The sequence below is a fragment of the Theropithecus gelada genome, chromosome 5 (assembly GCF_003255815.1).
Source record: "Theropithecus gelada isolate Dixy chromosome 5, Tgel_1.0, whole genome shotgun sequence".
NCBI classification, from domain to species: Eukaryota; Metazoa; Chordata; class Mammalia; order Primates; family Cercopithecidae; genus Theropithecus; species Theropithecus gelada.
Genome location: NC_037672.1, coordinates 71321150 through 71344963, shown reverse-complemented (window position 1 = coordinate 71344963; position 23814 = coordinate 71321150). Strand labels below are relative to the sequence as shown.

The window sequence follows — 23814 nt, the reverse complement described above, 5'->3', positions numbered from 1 at the left end:
AATTGACTAGGGGTGTGTGTGTGTGTGTGTGTGTGTGTGTGTGTATATATTTTTTTTTTTTTTTTTTTTTTGAGATGGAGTCTCGCTCTGTTGCCTAGGCTGAAGTGCAGTGGCACAATCTCAGTTCACTGCAACCTCCGCCTCCTGGGTTCAAGTGATTCTCCTGCCTCAGCCTCCTGAGTAGCTGGGATTACAGGCACCCGCCACCATAACAGACTAATTTTTTTGTATTTTTAGTAGAGATGGAGTTGCACCATGTACCCAGGCTGGTCTCGAACTTCTGACCTCAGGTGATCCACCTCAGCCTCCCAAAGTGCTGGGATTACAGGTGTGAGCCACCGCACCTAGCCTTAAATACATATATTTTAAATTTTCATTATTTTATTCCCACACTACAGTGTTGTAACTAGGTGTTTTTATAATGAATGTTTTGAAAAAATAAGTAATTAAGTTACAGTCATCAAAATTTAGTAATTCAGAAGAACAATGGACTCAGAACTTTCACAATAAGGCATTATATTAATTAGTATCAATACATTTCTACATTTATTAAAATAAGTTTAACACAAAGGCTTAAATTGACTGTTTTCAAATATGACATTTCCCAAGTGCCATACAACGTAAAATAAACAGCTCAAGAAAACCATTATTTTAAAATTATAATAAATCTATATACTATACTGAAAAAGAATATCAACACTTCTCAAGTGGTATCTTCCTTTTTTTTTTTTTTTTTTCCTTTTTCTTTGAGATGGTTTCTCGCTCTGTTGCCCAGGCTGGAGTGCAGTGGTGCGATTTCAGCTCACTGCAACCTCCACCCCCTGGGTTCAAGCAATTTTCCTGCCTCAACCTCCTGAGTAGCTGGGACTACAGGTGCGTGCCAACATACTCGGCTAATTGTTGTATTTTTAGTGGAGATGGGGTTTCACCATGTTGACCAGGCTAGTTTTGAATTCCTGGCCTCAAGTGATCTGTCCACCTTAGCCTCCCAAAGTGCCGGGATTATAGGTGCGAGCCACCACACCTGGCCTGATTCACAGCTCTTAAGAAGCTTATACTGTACTAAAAATATATTCTTGTCCATAACATTGATCTTTAAAAAGTTTTTAAATATATTTTTAAGTATCCTTAAATCACCAAAGGATTTTTTTTTTCTTTTTTGAGATGGGGTCTCGCACTGTCACCCGAGCTGGAGTGTAGCGGCGCGATCTCAGCTCACTGCAACTTCTGCCTCCCCAGGTTCAAGCGATTCTCCTGCCTCAGTCTTACAGGCGTGAGCCACCACGCACAGCCCACCAAGGGATTTTTTAAAAACCAAACATGGATAACTAAAAATAAAATGCAGATAAAGTTGAAAAGCACCTCCTGCTTTATTTCACAAGAAAATAGAGCTTGATTCTTAATTACAGTGCTTGGATGTTGTCACTTTAAAACAGTATAGGAAGATGCTCTGTGCATTCTCAAGAAGGAGCAACATGTTTAGGCTTGTTTTTATAATCTTGGCTTCCTTAAATGTGTATAGCAGCTGAATCAGCCCTTTATGTCACTAAAGCTAATGCAGAACTGTGATTATATTATTGATTCAAAAGCTAAATCATTAAGAAACTAGGAACTTGGAGTACCATCCACCTTTAAAGAAAAAGTTCATAAATAGCCTTGTCTATCAATTTTAAGAACTCATATTTCAGTTGATTTTCTGTATTAATTTTACTGCCATTTAATTAATTACATAAAACATAAATAGAACTCTTTTTAAAAATAGAGGCACAGTAATCTCTTCAGCAGCACATATACTAAAATTGGAATGATACAGATATTAACATGGTTCCTATACTAGGATGATACACAAATTCGAAAAGTGTTCTATATTTTTACAAAAAACTTTTTAAAAATAGAGGCACAAAAATCCAATGCACTGAATGATTAACAGCATGTCATTGTTTCTGTACCTGTAGGTATCTTGACTAATAAGAAAGGAGAAAGCTGGCAATTCAGACTAGATAATATTTCATATTTTAACTTGGTGACTTCCTTGGTTGATTATTGGCCTTTCTCAAGAATGATCTGTGAGGACTCTGCTCTCATTTCTTCTACCTGCAGTGGTTAAGTGTAGATTCTTGTCAAATTCTTTACCAAAACATTGCAAAACATCTCTGTGAAGGAACCTGATGAGAATATAATGTTATTTTGGAATTTCTGCATGTAAAAACAAGATAAAGGATCCAGTTAAGGGTGAATGTTAAAACCATATAATACATCCAATCTTTCAGTTTTTCTTTTTTTTTAAATTATACTTTAAGTTCTGGGATACATGTGCAGAACGTGCAGGTTTGTCACATAGGTATACATGTTCCATGGTGGTTTGCTGCACTCATTAACCCATCAGCTGCATTAGGTATTTCTTGTAATGCTTCCCCTCCCCTTACCCCCACCCCCCAACAGGCCCCGGTGTGTGATGTTCCCCTACCTGTGTCCATGTGTTCTCATTGTTCAACTCCCACTTAAGAGTGAGAACAAGTGGTGTTTGCTTTTTCTGTTCCTGTGTTAGTTTGCTGAGAATCATGGCTTCCAGCCATCCATGTACCTGCAAAGGACACAAACTCACTCTTTTTTATGGCTGCATAATTCCAAGGTGTATATGTGCCACATTTTCTTTATCCACTCTATCATTGATGGGCATTTGGGTTGGTTCCAAGTCTTTGCTATTGTAAATAGTGCTGCAATAAACATATGTGTGCATGTGTCTTTATAGTAGAATGATTTATAGCCCTTTGGGTATATACCCTTAATGGGACTGCTGGGTCAAATGCTTTCAGTTTTTCTTATGAAGATATCATACAGTTAGCAATTCCTAAAAGACAAATATGTCTTCCTATTGAGATTCTCACCTGCACCAAGAGTTAAGGCCCAAACTACCTTAAAAATGCTAAAGATATAACGAAAAGGCTTTTTCCCCCAACTCTGTATGTTTTATTATTGTAGCTTAAATGCTATTTTGCCAAAATGATAAAATATCCCTAGTAATAATTATTTTTTAATATGGAACGCTTCACAAATTCGCGGGTCATCCTCGTGCAGGGAAATGTTAATCTTTTCTGTATCGTTCCAATTTTAGTTTATGTGCTGCTGAAGTGAGTACTACTACTACTAATAATTATTATTACTTATTTATTTTTGAGATGAAGTTTTTCTCTTATTGCCCAGAGTGCAGTGGCACAATCTGGGCTCACTGCTACCTCCTCCTTCCGGTTTCAAGCGATTCTCCTGCCTCAGCCTCCCAAGTAGCTGGGATTACAGGCGCCCGCCACGACGCCCAGCTAATTTTTTAAATTTTAAGTAAAGACGGGTTTCACCATGTTGGGCTGGCTGGTCTCGAACTGCTGACCCCGTGATCCACCCGCCTCGGCCTCCCAAAGTGCTGGAATTACACCGCGCCCGGCCTTAACAATTATTATTTACCCCAATGTTAAGTTGTATTTTAAAGGCTTTATTTCTATTTCTTATTTAGCCCTCACAGTATCTATGAATAATATAATCATTTTACAGAGCTGGACAAATAACTTATTCAAGTAGGTAGTAGGACTGGGATCAACAGGTCAGGGAAATGCCAGAAACCAAAAAGCTAAGACATTTTCTAAGACTGTTGAAGTTATCCTGTAAACGTTTCCTTTTTAAAAGCTTGGAAAAGACTCAGCGAAAAGTAGTATTGCAAGTCTCATGGTAATTGAGAGTAGTAATTTCAAGAGTGATTTACAGAGAATAACAACAGCAATAAAAATGTTTAATTTTCCTTTCAAAGAAGTACAACTTCCTCTACCTCTACACAAGGAAGGGCTGAACAGAGAAGAGGAAAAAGCAGGTGGGCAAAATGTTACACAACAGTGATTTTGAATTATGAGTCAACATGGCTTCTATGCCAGCATTAAACACAAGGCTAATCAGCTAGGAATTCAGGATAAAGAACCATGAGAGTAACTGGAAATTGTCTTTATTGCCGAAAGAAATGTTTACTTAAGGGAATTACTGGATCAGTAATCATTGATTCGAATACTCAAAAAGCAACGGTGGCTAATTACTAGCGAGACACGGGCACTGTGAAAGAGAGAACTGTCGACCTGTAATTGACATTTGTCGTATAAATTCTAAGCTGTTTGATTTAAAATGCACTCATGCGCACCCGCGGCACTAGAAAACCAGGGAGTTAAAGTCAAAGCAAATACAGGATTTCAGTACACCGCACAAGACGGGAACAAAAGAGGTGGTGAAAGGAAGACACCCACCTTTGGTTTCTCACATAAAGAGCTCATTAATCAAAACAGTGAATCAACGGTTGAAGTTCCAGTGTGTGAAAGGCAAATGGTACAGTTTAATACCCGGGGGCACGGAGGTGCTTTTTAAAAATTAGCTTTCGCCTCTTCTTCAACCCAGATCTTTGTGCCTTCGTGTTACCGATAAAAGTTGGCGGTTACACGACAAAACGCCGCCAGGTATTTCGCCAGGTCTTCCACCTTTCAACCACCAGACACACCTGACCGCCTCAGAGGGCCGAGCGGGGGCGGGTAAGGACGAAGCCTAGGGCCGGAGGGTCGGGAGGGAGTCAGCCCCGCCGGAGGGAAGCGGAAGGTGAGGAGTGGGAGGAGGAGGACGCTGCCCCCTAGGGGAGCCGAGTCACAGGCTGGGGGCCGGGACGGGAGGGGCTGGAGGAGGCGGCCGGTAGCGAGGCCAAGCCGTCGGGCGGGGCGGTCCCTCCAGCTGGCTCGGACCCTGGCGGGGCGGGCTGTGGGCCGAGCGGAGCCCAGGCGCCAGCCCGTGGCTGAGGAGAAAGGTGGCGGTGGCGGTGGCGGTGGCGGTGGCGGTGGCGCGGACGGGACGGGGCGGCGGCTTCTCGCCCTGACCCTCTGCTCCCCTGCCCAGGCCCGGGCGCGAAGCGGAGGCGGCGGCGAAGGAAGGAGTGAGCATGGCTGAGACCCCGCCGCCGCCCACCGCAGGTGCCGAAAGTTGCAGCGAGGAGCCGGCGAGGGGCGGGGAGTGGCGGCCCGAGGAGCTGCGCCGCGCTCCCGCCGGGGGCACGGACCGAGAGGGCGAGGTGGGGCCGCCGCCGGCCTCCCCCGCCGGGCAGTCGGAGCCCGATTCGCCGGTGGCCGCCCCCTTCTTCCTGCTCTACCCCGGCGATGGAGGCGCCGGCTTCGGAGTGCGCCCGCCGCCGCAGCAGCAGCGCTCCTGGAGGACCCCGCCGTCCCCCGGCTCCCCGCTGCCCTTCCTGCTGCTGAGCTACCCGAGCGGCGGCGGCGGCGGCGGCAGCGGCAAGCACCGTGAGTGGCGGAGGGGCATGGGGACGCCCGCGGGGAAGGGGGCATTCGGCTGGGGAGGGCCGTCCCGGCCTCCGCGGAGCTCCGCCTCCGGCAGGGTGACCCGAGCCGGGCGGCCGGGAGGCAGGGGCTCTAGGGGCGGCCCTCGGGAAGCTGTTGTCCTGAGGCGCCCGGTGGGGAGGCAGCGGGACGACCGCGATTCGGCCGCCGGATTCTACCTCCGCGTCTCCCACCTCCGCGTCTCCCCAGGCCGCGACTCCTGCCTGGCCTGGTCTCTCTCCCCTCTCCGGCTGGGCGCTGGTCTTTGCCGGCCTCCCACGTGCTTGGGCGGGGGCAAGAAGCGGCCCGCCTGCCCCTCTCCACCCGGGGCGCCCTGGCCCTGGCGCTGGCCCTGCCCCGGGTCCCGGGCTGGGAACCTTCCCCGAAGGAGTCGAGGAGGGGGCGGCGCCCGGAGACCCGGTGGTCCCTCTGCCCCTCCTTCTTCGGGCTCCCGGCTCCGCGGCAGCTGAGTAGGTGTGGTTGCTGTGCCGCCGCCGCCAGTGCGGCCTTAGTAATACTAGTAACTAATTTTTTACGAGCGTTCCTTCTGTGCCGGTAAATATGACAGATCCGTCCCCCGGAGTGGAAAGAGGAATCGGAGCGGTGCACGAGAAGACAGGAAGGGAATGTGTGGCTTTGGAAGGATACCTCCCAGGGTTATTTCGGTGATCGGGAAGAGGCCTCCACTTTTAAAGCCCCTGGCACATGGCGAGCGCTCTGAATACAGCTGACCCACACTCCTTGCTGTATTTTTTTTATTAGTAAACTGTTTACTGCTACTGGCAAATGAGTAGTCCCTAGAGTAGTCAATGAATATAAGGACTCTTAGGGGAGTGTTAAATCTAATTTTAAAATACAAGCTCTTGCAGTATGAAAATGTGGCTGACGATACAAGACATGCTGTAAATGCCAAATACTTTGCTGTATGAGTTCTGAAAAGGAAGAGAGAAACTTGCCTGAAGTGATGAGGGAAGGATCCTTCTCTCCCACCCTACACCCTATCTTTTTAAAGCACAAGTACAAATCTTTTAGCTGCTCTGCACTGCCAAGAAACCTTGACTCACCTTTTCTGCCCCAATCGGTCCCCTAGGAAAATGAAACACTTATTATTTCCTATGTGCATGTGCTGTGATAATCATGGTTAATAAGTTTGTGTGAGCCAAATTGAAAGCCACTTTTTCAGATGAGGAAGCTCGATTTATCCCAAGTAACAGCTTAAGAGAAGGAATGCAGTTGACCCAGATTCCTTTTCTGCTAAACCCATGCTTTTTAATTTAACAAGAGATCCAAAACTGTGATGGTGGATGACAGGTTAACAGTAAGGGTCCATGGGATTCAGCTGGAGGTTGTCCAGTGTTCACGTCTCCTTATTACTGCGTAAAAGTCAGTGGGCAGACGCTGACCATTGACTGTCTTAGTGTAGCCATCGTTCGTATGTTGGAGTGGTTTACACTAATGTGCAGATGGATTGTCAGCTCATGGCAGAAGTGAGTCTTCCTATACAGGGGAGGCAAAGATAAGGATCTTCTCAAGGAGGCTTTGCTTTTGTTTTCTGAGGAATCCTTCTACTTTGTACTTTAAGCACCGCCTCTTTTTTTGGTTGTACTAAAAATGTTCTCTTTCTGTGTAATCTACATTTTAAGCATGCTACTATAGAAAGAAGACTGTCATTTCTCTGTAACAGTTATGGTACAAAGTTTGATGTAGAAGAACTTTTCAACTATTGAGCAGTATCAGTTGTGGGAATTACCTGAATTTCAGTTGATTGGACTCCCTCATTGTTAAGGGTTATCTTTATGTTCTTAATTATTGTAGAAAATACAATGTAGAAAATAACAATATTTTGTTACTATTATCAGTTAATACTGTTAATACTGTTGCTTAAGCATGATCAGGACCAGAGGACTTAAAGCTAAAGTTTCATGAGCATGATCTCAGTCTCTACCTTATGATACTAGCGAATGTATGGTGTTTGTTTTTTTGTTTTTGAGATGGAGTCTTGCTCTGTGGCCCAGGAGAAGTGCAGTGGCCTGACCTCGGCTCACTGCAACCTCCTCCTCCCGGATTTAGGCGATTCTTCTGCCTCAGCCTCCTGAGTAGCTGGGATTACAGGCACCCACAGCGATGCCCAGCTAATTTTTGTATTTTTAGTAGAGACGAGGTTTCACCGTGTTGGCCAGGCCGTTTTCGAACTCCTGACCTCAAATGATCCACTCGCTTCGGCCTCCCAAAGTGCTGGGATTACAGGGGTGAGCCACCATGCCCAGCCAGTATGGTGTTTTTTGATAGCACGTAAGTTCTAATATTTCCTCATGGTCTTTATTTTTGAAATAGTTTGTTGATGTGTATGTGTTCAGAAAAGTTACTGGGAATGTGTACGTGTCCTACTTCCTCTGCTTTTAAAGATTAGTCACTGACAACATCTCATATTAGCGAAAAAAAAATCACTGTTACATGTTTTATTTAAATATAAAATTGATTCAAAATAGTTTTTGCTTTGGACTGAGTTTTTGTTTTTACCTGTTATTTTTATATGTACTTCAGACCATAAGCATACTTACAGAAAGGAACACTCTAGATATGAATAAAAAGTTCCTTGTTACCCTGCAAAGTCCATGTAATATTGCTTTCTATAATGTAACTGGATACCAGAACTTTGATTCTCTTGACTACTCATTTAAGAAATTGGAGACCAGGCAAGGTGCTGGTGGCTCACACCTGTATTCCCAGCCCTTTGGGAGATTAAGGCGGAGGATCACTTGAGTCCAGAAGTTCAGGGCTGCAGTAAGCTATGATTGCACCATTGCATTCCTGCCTGAGCAACAGAACGAAACCCTGTTTTTAAAAAAATAAAAATAAAATACATGAAAACTAGAGACCAAACAGTTTTTGTTTTTTATTTTGTGTTTTTGAGACAGTCTCACTCTGTGCTCAGGCTAGAGTGGCTAGAGTGCAGTGGTGCAATCTGGGCTAACTGCCACCTCTTCCTCCCAGGTTCAAGAGATTCTCCTGCCTCAGCCTCCCAAGTAGTTGGGATTACAGGTGCACACCACCACCCCAGCTATTTTTTTTTGTATTTTAGTAGAGACCATGTTGGCCAGGCTGCTGTCAAACTCCTAGACTCAAGTGATCCATCTTCCTCGGCCTCACAAGTGATGGGATTATAGGTGTAAGCCACCACACCTGGCCCCAAACAGTTTTTAAAAGACTTCTTAATTACGAGAATGGTACATGGACTCAACCTCAGTGCCTAGTGAATATTACGATAACTGGGGTCTGCCTCTTTAGCAACCCAATTTTTAACTCTCAGTAATGTGTTTGCCAAAAGTATATAAAATATAATAGCTTTGAAAGACTGTGTATTAAGATAGTATTATCTTTTTATTTTAGAAATATTGAGTGTACTTAGAGGTTTTAAAAATTAAATTTTACATATGAGTTCAGAAGTTCTGTTTTTAAATAACAGTGCTGAAGAATAGCAAAAATGTGTGCGACTTGAACAGTGGCCCACGCCTGCAATCCCAGCACTTTGGGAGGCCTAGGCGGGAGTATCACTTGAGCCTAGGAGTTGGAGACCAGCCTGTACAACATAAGCAGACTCTGTCTCTACAAAAAAAAAAAAAATGTTTTTAATTAAAAATAGCTGGGCATGGTGCCACATGCCTCTGGTGCCAACTACTGAGGAGTCTGAGGTGGGAGGATGGCATGAGCCTGGGAAGTTGAGGATGTAATAAGCTATGATCACACCTCTATTCCAGTCATGGTAATAGAGTAAGACTCTGTTTCAAAAAAAAGTTTGTAAATAGAAGGTAGCCTAAACTTTTCAGGGTTTGTCACATGAATTGTTTTGTTGCAAAATCTTGCAGGATATAATATCCATGAAATCAGTATGCTTCAATGCAGTGTGAAAGGAGACTTCTGATGTGCCCCGTTGGGGATTATGTCTCTTTCTGAGCCTTTGAGTGCTGGTAATCTGCTAGGTTTTTATACTTCTAACTTTAAATCTCAAAAAACTCTCTACCATGCCTTTTAAAATTTGATTTTATAAAAAGTACAAGTAGTACATGAATCTGTTCTCATTGTTTAAATGTTTCATGGTACAAAAGTACAGTTACAAAGTGAACTTTCCTCTTTGTGGCCCTCCAGCACCCTCCCCCCAGTTCCTTATTGGAGGATGCCCACTTTTGAGTTTGGGGAGTTTTCATCCAGAACTTTTTCAGGCATTTACAGACATGTATGTTTTTATATGTCATGGTGGCTTTATCCTCTTCGTGTATGTATGACCTTCCATGCCAGTTTCTCAGCAGCTACAATACGTCAGGAGGATCTGCTTGCATGCCATCGTGTAATACTTTTAATGCTTTCCTTTTCCGTCCTGCCATTAGAGATCATCTTGTGAACGGACAGGATAGACAAAAGATGGCTTCTCTTTAGTGTTGGATGGAAGAGGCACCCTGCTGTTTGCACAGTTACCAGCTTCTATTTAGTTATTCTTTTCTCCTTCCAATTCCCACAACTACGGCAAACACTGTTCAAGGCAATGCTATGCAAATAGCCCACATCCTTGCCCTTGTCTTTTCTCTCCCAGTTAAGGCAGTGTCCAAAAAAGTGTCCCACTCACCAAGTAGCACCTTTCTGTATTTTTTTTTTTTTTTTTTTTTTTTTTTTGAGACGGAGTCTGGCTCTGTCACCCAGGCTGGAGTGCAGTGGCCGGATCTCAGTTCACTGCAAGCTCCGCCTCCCGGGTTCCCGCCATTCTCCTGCCTCAGCCTCCCGAGTAGCTGGGACTACAGGCGCCCGTCACCTCGCCCGGCTAGTTTTTTTTGTATTTTTAGTAGAGACGGGGTTTCACCGTGTTAGCCAGGATGGTCTCGATCTCCTGACCTCGTGATCCGCCTGTCTCGGCCTCCCAAAGTGCTGGGATTACAGGCTTGAGCCACCGCGCCCGGCCTTCCTTTCTGTATTTTTAAGTGCTGGTTTGAGATAGGAGGAAGGCTAGAAGAGGAATAGAAGAAAAAGAATCTTGAAAAGGACTGGCAGCGTTACTATGACTACCCACTTCAAAGTTGAGTATACTTAACAGTGAGTGCCATGATTGAGCCCTGGATAGTGAAGAGAATGAGGTACCTAGAAGCCTTTGTCTCTGACAGATGCACTTGAAAAATCCATTGTGTGGGGAAGGAGGTTCGAAATATACATATAAACCCAGGCATTAGTATTTAAGGGGAGAAAATTTATGCTTGCACTTTCATTAACATATATACACACACAAGTATACAAATCTGTATATATTATATATATTGCATGCATGCATATATGTATATGTAGACTGTATATGTGTTTGTGTAAAATATATTTTTTTTTAGTTTATCCTCTGTGGCCATTTTTTTTTTTTTTTTTTTTTTTGAGACGGAGTCTCGCGCTGTCGCCCAGGCTGGAGTGCAGTGGCCGGATCTCAGCTCACTGCAAGCTCCGCCTCCCGGGTTCACGCCATTCTCCGGCCTCAGCCTCCCGAGTAGCTGGGACTACAGGCGCTGCCACCTCGCCCGGCTATTTTTTGTATTTCTTAGTAGAGACGGGGTTTCACCGTGTTAGCCAGGATGGTCTCGATCTCCTGACCTCGTGATCCGCCCATCTCGGCCTCCCAAAGTGCTGGGATTACAGGCTTGAGCCACCGCGCCCGGCCCTCTGTGGCCATTTTTAATAGTACTCTAGAAAACAGTAAAGGCCGGGCACGGTGGCTCACGCCTGTAATCCCATCACTTTGGGAGGCCAAGGCGGGCAGATCACCTGAGGTCGGGAGTTCAAGATCAGCCTGACCAACATGGAGAAACCCCGTCTCTACTAAAAATACAAAACCAGGCAGGTGTGTTGCCGCACACCTGTGATCCCAGCTACTCAGGAGGTTGAGGCAGGAGAATCACCTGAACCTGGGAGGCGGAGGTTGCGGTGAGCCGAGGTCGCACCATTGCACTCCAGCCTGGGCAACAAGAGCAAAACTCCGTCTCAAAAAAAAATAAAAAAGAAGACAATATACCAGGTCAGGAGTTGAACACATGTTTTTTGTTTTGTTTTATTTATTTAAAAAAAAAAAATATGTAAAGAGATTACACGCCTGTAATCCCAGCACTTTGGGAGGCCGAGACAGGTGGATAACTTCAGGTCAGGAGTTCAAGACCAGCCTGGCCAACATGGTGAAACCCCATCTCTACTAAAAATACAAAAAAATTAGCCAGGTGTGGTAGTGCACGCCCATAATCCCAGCTACTGGGGAAGCTGAGGCAGGAGAACCACTTGAACCTGGGAGGCAGAGGCTACAGTGAGCCAAGATCCGCCACTGCACTCTAGCCTGGGCCACAGAGCGAGACTCCATCTCAAAAAAAAGAAAAAAAAAAAAAAAAGTATGTCAAAGAAGAGCCAAAGTGAAAATAAACAATTTTTTAAAAAAAGAAACGAGGTCTCACTGTGTTGCCCAGGCTGGTCTTGGACTCCTGGGCTCAGGCGATCTTCCTGCCTTGGCCTTCCAAAGTGCCATGATTACAGACATGAACCACCATGCCTGGCCTCAAATACATGTTAACCAGTTCACCTGCTGTATGCTTCTTTAAACTTTGAAAAGGCAGAAGTACTTTATTGTGTTTTGTAAACATAGAGGCATCTGCCCCCGCTGGAACATATGAGGGAAATGGTCAAACTTTCAGAACCCCAAAAGATTGGGCATGGTTACCTTCATACTAGTAGTTTTGGAAACAGCAGAGTGATGTGTGACTTTTTAAAACACAGATTTTTGGTATTTTCAATGTAGATCAGTGTCCCCATTTACCTTTCTGTGATTCATAAATCTGTTAGCCCTCTGCTCTTTTCCAACTGTTAAGAAAGTGAAGAACCATTTTCTGATCCATTAAGTGCCTTTTGTCAAATAGTAGATAAAAAGCACCCACCCACACACAAACCTCAGAAATGTAGCATCTTTCCAAGGATGTGTAACTGCCAGAGATCTGGAGTTTAGGTGTTCAGTGTTTTGATGCAACTGGCTCCTTCCACACACAGCTGACATGACCTCAGACCTCCTGAGCTACTGAGGGACAGGTAGCTGGGTCATGCCCCCATTTCCTTCCTCATGACTAAACTCTGCATGCCTTCCTGGTTCTGCCTTTGTGAGCAGGGCTGCCTGAACTCTCACAGTTTTTCTTCCCAGCCAATTCTCCCCTTCTCTTCTGCCGCCACCTTTCTGTTGCACCTGTTCTTCTGGCCTGGCATTATCAAAAAGTCAAATCACCCTTTTTATTGACAGAGCAACAGTTTCAGAATATTAGATGTAATATTTGAGTCTTTCTTTAGTTGCTCCCCTTCTGACAGTCGTAGACTCATTCTTTGTAGACAGAGTTTTCTTTTTTCTTCTCATCTTAGTTTCATTCTGGACACTAGAGGGTCCTAAAAGGCTCTTCATTATATAACAATTTTTTTTTTGTAGTTCTGAAACCCAAACAATTACCAATAAAGGATGTGACTGTAAGATAATACTAATACTAGTGGCCACCATTTGTGGGATATTTTTGTGTGCCGTGCAGAGCTAGAAACTTCACATGTAATAGTACTTAGCAATTTTTTGAACTGAAGCCAGGGGATGAATTCATATTCTTCAATAACCTTCAAAGCGCGTGTTCTTAATCACTGTACGTTCCCTCACCACCAGGGTCTTAAAGAAGCTGGTTTGAGGGGAGAGCAGTAAATGTTGCTGGGTAGGAGGGATAGCAGAGGAAAGGTGTCAAAGAAAGCAACTTTGGGGAATAAAAGACAAGTATTGGCCTCAAAACATACTCACCTGACTATATTCTGTCTTGTATCTTTTCCCTTTTTAAAAAAATTTTTCATAGAAATCTACATGTTAAAGAGGTAGGATTTATCAAGAAGCTAAGAGAACATATTTTTCTAGTATGGGCTATAGATAGTAAAAAGTCTAGATGTATGATGATGGAAGTGTAGCAGAATAAACTGGATGAAATAATTTTTTTATTGGCAATATTTTTCAAAATTCCTTAAATAATTAAAAGAACTAACTAAAAAATGGGCTGCCCCTTTATCATTGCACAGTAGGCAACCTGTAGCCAACATAAATAAAAATAGAATCCCATTTTTAACGAATTTTACAGGATATCACACCTATTACATGTCTACCCAAGCCTTACTAATATTGAAATACACTCCCTACTGTGTGAAGTGGCTCAGGTTATGAGCTGTAAAATTTGTTGTGGGAAGTCAGTAGCACACCGTAAGCATTAAAAAATTGGTTTGAAGTTGCGTGAGAGGAAATTTTGTTTTGTTTTGCTTTTTTGAGACGGAGTTTCGCTTTTGTTGCCCAGTCTGGAGTGCGACGGGCAATGTTGCCTCACAGCAACCTCCGCTTCCCAGGTTTAGCCGATTCTCCTGCCTCAGTCTCCTGAGTAGCAGGGACTACAGGCATGCACCACCACACCCACCTCATTTTTGTATTTTAGTAGAGATGGGGTTTTGCCATGTTGGCCAGGCTGGTCTTGAATTCCTGACCTCAAGGGATCCGCCCGCCCCAACCTCCCAAAGTGTTGGGATTACAGATGTGAGCCACCATGCCCGGCCAGGAAATGTTTTTAGAGTTACAAAGCAGTGATGGTACTTGAGAAGGTAAGTGGCAATATGGCCATGCCCCCTACTGTATTTGAATAATTGTGAAAAGGTTCATAGTGCCCCTAAAACTTCTCAGGGCTGCTGGCCAAGGTGGTGTTCCTCTCTTTGCAGAGCCTTTTTTATCTGACATGCTCCCTACCAAGCGGACAAGACACTCAGCTATGTCACGGGGAGTGGTGGGGCGGAGGTGGGAAAGTTTGGAAGAAAGGTGTGGGAACCTTGTGATGTGTAGGAAAGGAGAGTCTGGCAGGTCAAGACAGCAAAAAGCAGGTAGAAAGCTGAAGTTGTTGCAGCATGTCGCCTTTGAGAGTGTGATTCTTCTAACTGCAGAATCTGTTTAGGGACTCTCCACAGGCATTTATCTACTTCTGCTGTCTTTTTCATGAACTTAGAAGATCTGATCACTTGAAGTGAATGCTTAGTAAAATTCTGACCTATCTCTCTTCCTTCCTCAAAATCTGAGAGACCACTGTAACCCTCTACTCATGTCTCCTTTTTACTTTCCTCTGCCTCTGTCCCATAAACATTTATCCTTACTGATTTTCATTTTATGTGTTGATAGGGTCTTTCCAGAACTCTCAAAGCAGAAGCACTTATTATAGTGCAGTTATGGTGACATTTACTTACTGTTTACTTTGTGCCAAGTGCCGTGCTAAGCGTTTAACTCCGAAATAGTTAATATTATTATCCACATTTTGTCAGTGTAGAAGTGGGTACAGAGAAGTAATTTGCCAAGGTTACTCAGCAGCTAAGTTGTAGACCTAGGATTCACTGTGAGCATGCTGACTCCAGAGTCCACATGCCCTGTCACACTCCTTAATTGCCTCCCATAACTGGAATCAGGTCCTAGATTGGAGGCACCTCTTCAGGCAACAGCCCTCTAGTTCCATATTCTACTCACTGATGCCCTGTTTACTAAAAATGAGTAAATTAATGAAACTCAAGAGTCATCAATCTGATAGAAGAAATAGTTGTATATGTAAAATATGCTGAATAGGTCAATTTATGACAGACATTAAGACTTTCCTGAACACCTAAAATTGTCAGTTTCTTGTCAATTGCCTTGTTATTTCTTCTGTATCCCTAGCATGTGGGAGATGCCCTGTACATGTTGAATGAATGAATCTGTTATGTACACATGAATGAAGCCAGTGTTAGAATGACCTGTTTGTTGGGGCATAAATATAGTTTGATTTTATAGAATTTGGGGGTTTTCACAATTGAAGTAAAACATGAGGGTGGAAAAATGCCATTGCAAGGCTATATACATATCTATACCAGCAAGTGTCTATTGAGAGTCCAGTATTTGGTAGGTACTATTTTGAGTAGATATGTAAGAAGTGTGCAAAATGCGTATTTCATTGGTGGAGCTTCAGGTCTTTGTGGATCTAGTTATTTAGTTTCATTTTACAACTGAGTAAATTAGGGCAAGAGGAGGATAAGTTTCCCAAGGTCACCTACTAAGTTTTTGATAGCTTTACATCTGTAAATTATTACCTACAGCCACTGAACCATGAAATCAGTTTTACTTTTCAGGGTAGAGGTTATTCTTAATCTTATGCTGGTTAATTTTAACAAGTGAAAAGATGATGCATTATAATACTCCTGGTGGTGTTTGTTTCTAACAAAGTAATGATAGCTCAACTTTTCAGGTATATCATTTTATAGTTATTGTCAACCTTGGTTAATATCTATAAAGTGACACCGAGCCTACCAAACGTGTGAACTTAAAATTGAAGAAGTCTTGAAATCAGAGGTAGACATAATAGATTGTGGTTCTGGGAAAGGAGGTGGAAGGGTGTACTGGAGCATGTGAAATAATCATGATCATTGAGTCGAAGAATCATATAATTTAACAGAAACATCTGGGCTTTCCACCAATGTCATCATGATGATGATTCATCAAAGATACCCTTTCATGGCTGGGTGCGGTGGCTCATGCCTGTAATCCCAGTACTTTGGGAGGCCGAGGCACGTGGATCTCTCAAGGTCAGGAGTTCGAGACCAGCCTGGCCAACATGGCGAAACCCCGTTTCTACTAAAAATACAAAAATTAGCCAGGCCTGGTGGTATGTGCCCATAATCCCAGCTACTCGGGAGACTGAGGCAGTGAGGCAGGAGAATCGCTTGAACCCGGGAGGCAGAGGTTGCAGCGAGCTGAGATCGTGCCACTGCACCCTAACCCAGGCAAGAGTAAGACTCTGTCTCCAAAAAAAAAAATTTCCCTTTCATGCTAACAGCAACTAGTGAAATAGGGGGGAAATGAGATTTTTATTCTTAAATTATGAAACTGTGATTCAGGAAGCTGCCAAACAGAACTTTGTGAGCTTTACAAATTTAGTTGCACAACTTGACAAATTTTAGGAAGTTTCTATTCTGCATTATGAAAATCAGAAATAACCCAGATGCCCACCAACATGAAAATGAATCAGAAAGCCAGGCGCGGTGGCTAAGCCTGTAATCCCAGCACTTTGGGAGGCCGAGGCAGGTGGATAATGAGGTCAGGAGATCGAGACCATCCTGGCTAACACGGTGAAACCCCGTCTCTACTAAAAATATAAAAAATTAGCCAGGCATGATGGCTTGCACCTGTAGTCCCAGCTACTTGGGAGGCAGAGGCAGGAGAATTGCTTGAACCCGAGAGGCAGAGGTTGCAGTGAGCCAAGATTGCGCCACTGCACTCCAGCCTGGGCAACAGAGCGAGACTCTATCTCAAAAAAAAGAAAATAAATCAGAATGTGTGTGCGTTTTTTTGTTTTGGAGTTTTTTTGTTTTGTTTTGTTTTGTTTTTTTTGAGATGGAGTCTCTTTCTGTTGCCCAGGCTGGAGTGCAGTGGCATGACCTCTGCCTCCCGGGTTCAAGCGATTCTCCTGCCTCAGTCTCCCGAGTAGCTGGGATTACAGGCGTGTGCCACCATGCCCGGATAATTTTTGTATTTTTAGTAGAGACGGGGTTTCACCACGTTGGCCAGGGAGTCTCTATCTCCTGACCTTAAGTGATCCACCCACCTCAGCCTCCCAAAGTGCTGGGATTACAGATGTGAACCACTGCGCCCAGCCGAATCAGAAATTTTTTGTACATACGTTGGAACACTACCTTATAATACAGCAGCCAAAAGGACAAACTACATATACATACTACAGTTTGGATCAGCCTTAGAAAATACAGCATTGAAATCCAGGTGCAGTGGCTCATGCTTGTAATCCCAGCACTTTGGGAGGCTGAGGTGGGCAGATCACCTGAGTTCAGGAGTTCGAGACCAGCTGGCCAACGTGGTGAAACCCCGTCTCTACTAAAAATACAAAAATTAGCTGGGCATGGTGATGGGTGCCTGTAATCCCAGCTACTCAGGAGGCTAAGACAGGAGAATTGCTTGAACCTGGGAGAGGACGGGTTGCAGTGAGCCAAGATCACACCACTGCACTCCAGTCTGGACGACAAGAGCAAAACTCTGTCTCAAAAAAAAAAAAAAAAAAAAAAAAAAAAAATACAGCATTGAGTGAAAGGCTTAGAAAGTTTTATAGAGCATGAAACACTTTCTATAAGAAAGTTGAAAAAGACTGAAACTAAATATATTGCTTAGACCTTCATATATTTGTAACAATATTTTTGAAATAAGATAATGATTTACACTAAATTCAGAAGGGTTGCCTTGAAATGAGAGGCGGGAGTTTAGAAGCTAGAAGGAGCACATAAGTACATGTGTTGGTCCATTTCTCCAGTTGAGCGAGGGTTTCAGGGATATTGGTTATATTCTTTAAGGATTTAAAATTATACATTGAGTTTGCTATTCTTAAAAAGTGCACAATGCGTCATTTTAGAAAATGATTCCCCCCATCATTTATCTTTTCTTATTTCAGAATGTATCAAGTGTTCTTCATTTGTCCAACTAGTATGTAAATGTGGAGGGAACTAGTGATAGAGTGGTAGTAGGGTGAACCAAGTACATAGTGGAAGCATTTGGTCTACCCTTCGTGAGCACGTGACAAAGAATCCATACTGGGTTCTCAGTTTGTCAGAATGTGCCCACTTACTAAAAGCCTGAACTAAATACGCAAGTTGGGGGGTCTGGAGGAAGATACGGGTTGTGCAGCATTAAGGTATAAATATGAAAGCTGATTTTAAAAAAAGTCTTCAAATCTTAAATTTGTTGAAACTCACATTTAGGAAATTTCATGAGGAGACTTTGCCTGTGCGTATGTGTGTGTGTGCGTGTGTTTTAAATGTCTTTTTACTTTTTCTGAGTAAAATTTAATGTCCGGGGAGGAGGAAGAGTTAGGATAGAAGGCTGAAGTTGCAGAGTGTAGAAGGAACATGGACTTTGGAGGCATCTAGACAGAAGTAGCTTGGAATAACAGATCTGCTACTTGCTAATTGTTTGATCCTAGGCCAGTTACGTGGCTGAACTTTGGTTTCATTGTGTATAAAGAGAAGTTATCAGTCTCTACTTTGCGGTGTTTTTGTGAAGACTTGACATGGTATTTGTAAAGCACCTAACAGAAAATAGAAATTTAATAAATGATAGCTACTTTAAGTAATTTTTCCACAATATATAACAGAGACATTGAGGCTGTCAAGTTAATCTTTGTCTTATAGCAGCAACCGAGTACAAATATCCTTTAAGAGGAATGTAACTTCTGACTTTGAAGTGTGAATTTTATTTGCTTTGAAATCAGTCATAATGTGGAAAATACAGACTGTTTAAGCAGCTAGAACGTAGTATTTTTTGGATCTTCATTTTGGATTTGAACTTCACATAGGCCTATTAATTCTTTTAGGGTCACAGACTGAACTCCCACCTGCCTCACAACCGTCTTACAAATAGGTGCCATTACTCACAAATAGGATCAAATGAGAAAATAGTTCAATACAGCTCATACAGTAATTACTCTGTATATGAGAAAAAAAAAATCAAGGTTTGAATATCTTACTGATGGCTTAACTTTATCTTTATATTCAAAGCTAAGATGTTTACTTAGTAAAGACCGAAATGTAAAAACAGTACTAAACAATATCTAGAATTTTTTTTTTTTTTTTTGAGATGGAGTTTCGCAGGCTGGAGTGCAATGGCATGATCTCAGCTCACCGCAACTGCCGCCTCCCAGGTTCAAGTGATTCTCCTGCCTCAGCCTCCAGAGTAGCTGGGATTACAGGCATGTGCCACCACGCCCCCAACTAATTTGGTTTTTTTTTTTTTTTTTTTTTTTTTGAGATGGAGTCTCGCTTTGTTGCCCAGGCTGGGGTGCAGTGGCCGGATCTCAGCTTACTGCAAGCTCCGCCTCCTGGGTTTATGCCATTCTCCTGCTTCAGCCTACCGAGTAGCTGGGACTACAGGCGCGCGCCACCTCGCCTGGCTAGTTTTTTGTATTTTTTTTTTAGTAGAGATGGGGTTTCACTGTGTTAGCCAGGATGGTCTCGATCTCCTTACCTCGTGATCCACCTGTCTCGGCCTCCCAAAGTGCTGGGATTACAGGCTTGAGCCACCGCGCCCGGCCTTGTATTTTTAATAGAGATAGAGTTTCTCCATTTTGGTTAGGCTGGTCTTGAACTCCCGACCTCAGGTGACCCACTCACCTCAGCCTCCCAAAGTGCTGGGATTGCAGGTGTGAGCCACTGCGCCTGGCTATAGAATTGTTTTTATAAGTTTCTACAAATAGTACTGTTTTCATAGTAACTTCATTGCCTATAAACAATGGATACCTGTTCGTGCTGAAGACTCAATGGTGTTTTACCTAAAGAACAGCGTAGAAGTACAGATTTTCTTGTCCACCCCTGGGTCTTATTTCTGAAATGGCTACTAACAACTCAAACTGGTAGATCTGGGAAATTGAAGGATACCAACACAGGCATGTTTTTCTTTCCTTGCCAAAAACTTTAGTTGTTTTGGGCTTGCCTCTCTGTGTCCTCTATCTGGAGAGAGGCAGGGTGGGATGTATCTTCTGAAGGAATGTTAATCAAGTTTCTTGCTTACTAACCTTGATGTTCCTGTAGTGTTGGTATGTTGCAATCAGTCGAGATCGGTTCAAGTTAGTAAATCCTTACTGGGGTGAAGAGATTGTCATGGTTTGTGACAAGGCCGAATTCAGGTTTTGGACCCCAGGCAATCACATGGCATTCAGATTTATTCATGTATTCCTTGTTCTATTTTAAGAACATATCAGTGATCTAGAGTTTTGATATCACACATACAGAGAGCTAGCTACGGCTGTTTGGAGTTGTGGTTCCAGGAATGTCCCATGTAATTTGAAGGTTTTAATGACTACTTACTATGTTTTGAAGTATTGCATGATATAAAGTGAATCTATAAACTGTTCCCTTTATTAATATATAATATGGGAATATTTTTGGCTAGAAAGGAATTGAACTGAATTAAATGAGAATGTGTTAAATGAAGGCTTGTTTTCAGTATTTGGATATGAAAACTCTGTTTCCTGGAAAAGGTGTTCCTGTCTTACTGCTGCATGCCTAGTGCCTGGATCACTACCTGCCATGTGGAGCATCTCTTAGTGAATATCTGTTGAATGAATGAATGAATGGCTCTGGGTCTAGATGTAGGGTGATGATAAGAGAGAATGAGATAGATATAAAACCAGAAGTATTTTGCTTTCCTTAGTAACTTAATGATTTTCCCCAATTATAAATAAGCCTATATATATGCCTTCTTACATTGTGCCAGTATACTCTCCTTTTTTTTTTTTTTTTTTTTTTTATTTTGAGACAGGGTCTCACTGTGTCTCCCAGGCTAGACTGCAGTGGTGCAATCTCGGCTCACTGCAGCCTCTGCCTCCTGACCTCATGTGATTCTCCCACCTCAGTCTCCCAAGTAGCTAGGACCACATGTGTGCGCCACCATACCCTGCTAATTTTTGTTTTTGTAGAGACGGGGTTTTGCCATGTTGCCCAGGCTGGTTTCAAACTCCTGAGCTCAAGCCATTCACCCAACTCAGCCTCCCAGAGTGCTGGGATTACAGGCACATGCCACCATATCTGACTAATTTTTGTATTTTTAGTAGAGACGAGGTTTCACCATGTTGGCCAGGCTGGTCTCAAACTCCTGACCTCAAGTGATCTGCCTGCCTATGCCTCCCAAAGTGCTGGTATTACAGGCATGAGCCACTGTGCCCAGCCATCCGGCCCCTCTTCCTAACAATGTGAAAATGCCAGTTTCTCTACAGAATTTGATTATTAGCATTTTTTTCTTTCAGTTCAGTCTCAAATTAGGATGAAGCATTTGAGATTTTAAGAATATTCAAGCAGAAGTTTTCTAGCTTTCAGAAATTAGCTAAATTAAGATGTCCCTCTGATAACAATCCCTAGAAAGGAATAAATAGTCTCAGGTCATATTTCTTGAATTTGTATGTTCCTCCTTAAAATTGAAACCCTTAAAGACAAAAACAAACACTTTCCTTCAAGTGTCCAAAACATTTTCGAAGAAAATTGTTATTCTTCTTCTAATTTATGTAGTTCATAAAGCAAGTACCTGCCCTTTTGCTACCAAGGTATAAATGCCTCATTGAATGATATAGGGCCGTGTGTGTGTGTGTGAGTTGATTTAAGAAAATATAATTGTCTTCAGTATGTTATTGAATGGGAGGATTTTTAAAATATAGCATGGTTTAGTCTTCTGCTTAGAAACATATTTCATGCTTAAGGCTGGGCACGGTGGCTCATGCCAGTAATCCCAGCACTTTGGGAGGCAGAGGCAGGTAGATCACGAGGTCAGGAGTTCAAGACTAGCCTGGCCAAGATGGTGAAACCCTGTCTTTACTAAAAATACAAAAGTTAGCTGGGCGTGGTGGTGGGCACCTGTAATCTTAGCTACTCGGGAGGCTGAGGCGGAGAATTGCTTGAACCCAGGAGGTGGAGGTTGCAGTGAGCCAAGATCATGCCACTGCACTCCAACCTGGGCTACAGAGTAAGACTCCGTCTCAAAAAAAAAAAAAAAAGAAAAGAAAAAAGAAAAAGAAAGAAACCTATTTCATGCTTGGTATAAACTTGGTAAATACAACAAAATCAAAAAGGGGGGAATTGCCATTAATCGGGGAAGATTTTACTTTTTTAACTTCAAGGTTTTTTTTACATTTCTGCCTAACCTAAAAGGTCAAGTTTTTGTACCTTGGAGAAGGAAATTGTAAATGCCCAAGAATAAGATATATAAATTGAAAATCTGCTTTAGCTTTTCATCGTTTTGTTTTTTTCCTTCTGAGAGCCTCAATTTTTTATGCTTTAGCTTTTCTTAAAACATAACGTTTAGCATAGTAAAGAATTTTAATAGCTATGTAGATAAGAATAAAAGAGATGAATTATGTGCTTGTTAAATTAATCTAACTGCCTCTTTCACCGTCTTTACTATAGATTATTATCCAGTATTGATTGTCCTCCTTTTATTCAGTCCTTGATCCCAAAGTAAGAGAAATTGATGAGGATATGTGCATTGTGTTATGTCTGATCACAGTTTGACTAGCAGAGTCTGGAAGTGGGTTGTACAGGATGAGAGAGAGAAGCCTAATTGCTCTCCCAGCATCAGCAGCATCTATAAAGCATCCTGGGAATTGCTTGCCCTACGTTCAGAGCAGCTGGTCACATGAGCCTGAATTTTCAGTTCAGTTCATTAGTCAGCCATTTTGGTCAACACCCTGCTTACTGCGCACGGCCAATCCTATGAGAACTCAGCATCCCATCTCATCTGAGCAGATCCTGGAAGTGATTTCTGCAGCTCAGGATTTTTTTTTTTAAGCTACATTGAAAATATAGGTTTATTTTTTGTTCAGGTTTTTCTTTTATATTTTTTTCTGCACAAAGGAGGAGGATTTTTCACTTATTCATATCGAGGCCAGATTTTTAAAGCCAGCTAAGGCAGCATCGGCTGTGCAGGATTTAAAGCCTATAGCTCTGCTGAAAAAAAAGGTGGGGGGTAGGGAAAGGAAGATAAAAGGAGAGGAAGCTGGGAGAAGACAAGCATCATCTTATTTTGCTATGTGGTAGGAACTGTCTATAAGATAGTGTAGAATTGTTTAGCTTGAGCAGTTTGTTCTTAAACTATAGGGTATTTTTCCTTTTTTTTTTTTTAAACCTCCTCCACCCTTTTCCTGAAAGCTTTGTTTCAGAGCTTTGTATTGGGTTTTTTTGGTGAGGAGGTTGTATTTATTTTTGTGGAGTGTGTGTGTGTGTGTCTGTGTGTGTGTTGTGGTCCCAGCTGAGTCATCATGTCTGCTCTGACGCCTCCGACCGATATGCCAACCCCCACCACTGACAAGATCACACAGGCTGCCATGGAGACCATCTACCTTTGCAAATTCCGAGTGTCCATGGATGGAGAATGGCTCTGCCTGCGAGAGCTGGATGACATCTCACTTACACCTGACCCAGAGCCTACCCATGAAGGTATGGTCAGATCCTGCCCGCTAATGCCTCACCAGCATCTTCATTGTTATGGGGGAGGGCTGGGAGGGTCAGGGAGAGGTAGAAAAAAACCTACACTCTCAACTGTTAACAGTCCTGAAAACCTTGCATCCTTACTTACTACCCAGCTTGCCTCCTCTTGCTCATGGGGGAAAAATAATTTTTTTCCTGCCCCTTGAGGTATCCTTTCAAAAGACGCTGGATAGTTGTTTAGAGTTCTTTGTCTTTAAGCCTCTAAAGAAAGCATTTGAGGTCACTTATCACATCTGATTCTAATCAATAAAGTTATTAATTTTGTTCATATTTGAAAATGTTCATATATGAAATTGTAGTGATTTATAACACTAACTTAACACAACATGAGTATAATTATAGGATTGTACATGATGAATACAGTAGA

At 42.8% G+C, this 23814-nt stretch overlaps 1 protein-coding gene and 2 non-coding genes across 6 annotated transcripts in view; 2 read left to right on the top strand and 1 right to left on the bottom strand.

Moving 5' to 3' along the window:
• Positions 1-1769: 1769 nt before the first annotated feature.
• On the top strand, positions 1770-1873 carry LOC112625565. Its single transcript, XR_003119654.1, has one exon. It is a non-coding gene; the product is annotated as a U6 spliceosomal RNA (small nuclear RNA).
• Positions 1874-3033: 1160 nt separating this feature from the next.
• On the bottom strand, positions 3034-3139 carry LOC112625548. Its single transcript, XR_003119639.1, has one exon. It is a non-coding gene; the product is annotated as a U6 spliceosomal RNA (small nuclear RNA).
• Positions 3140-3755: 616 nt separating this feature from the next.
• Positions 3756-23814, top strand: part of RUFY3 (RUN and FYVE domain containing 3) — a 102148-nt gene continuing 82089 nt past the window's right edge. For 2 of the 4 annotated variants that reach the window (XM_025385060.1, XM_025385062.1), the window contains exon 1: positions 22502-23396. In XM_025385060.1, coding sequence (XP_025240845.1) covers positions 23219-23396 — 178 coding nt within the window. In that variant the 5' untranslated portion in view covers positions 22502-23218. Of the gene's footprint in view, positions 4360-4914; positions 5313-22501; positions 23397-23814 lie in introns of those variants that run through there. The other 2 variants (XM_025385059.1, XM_025385061.1) reach the window with 2 other exon arrangements.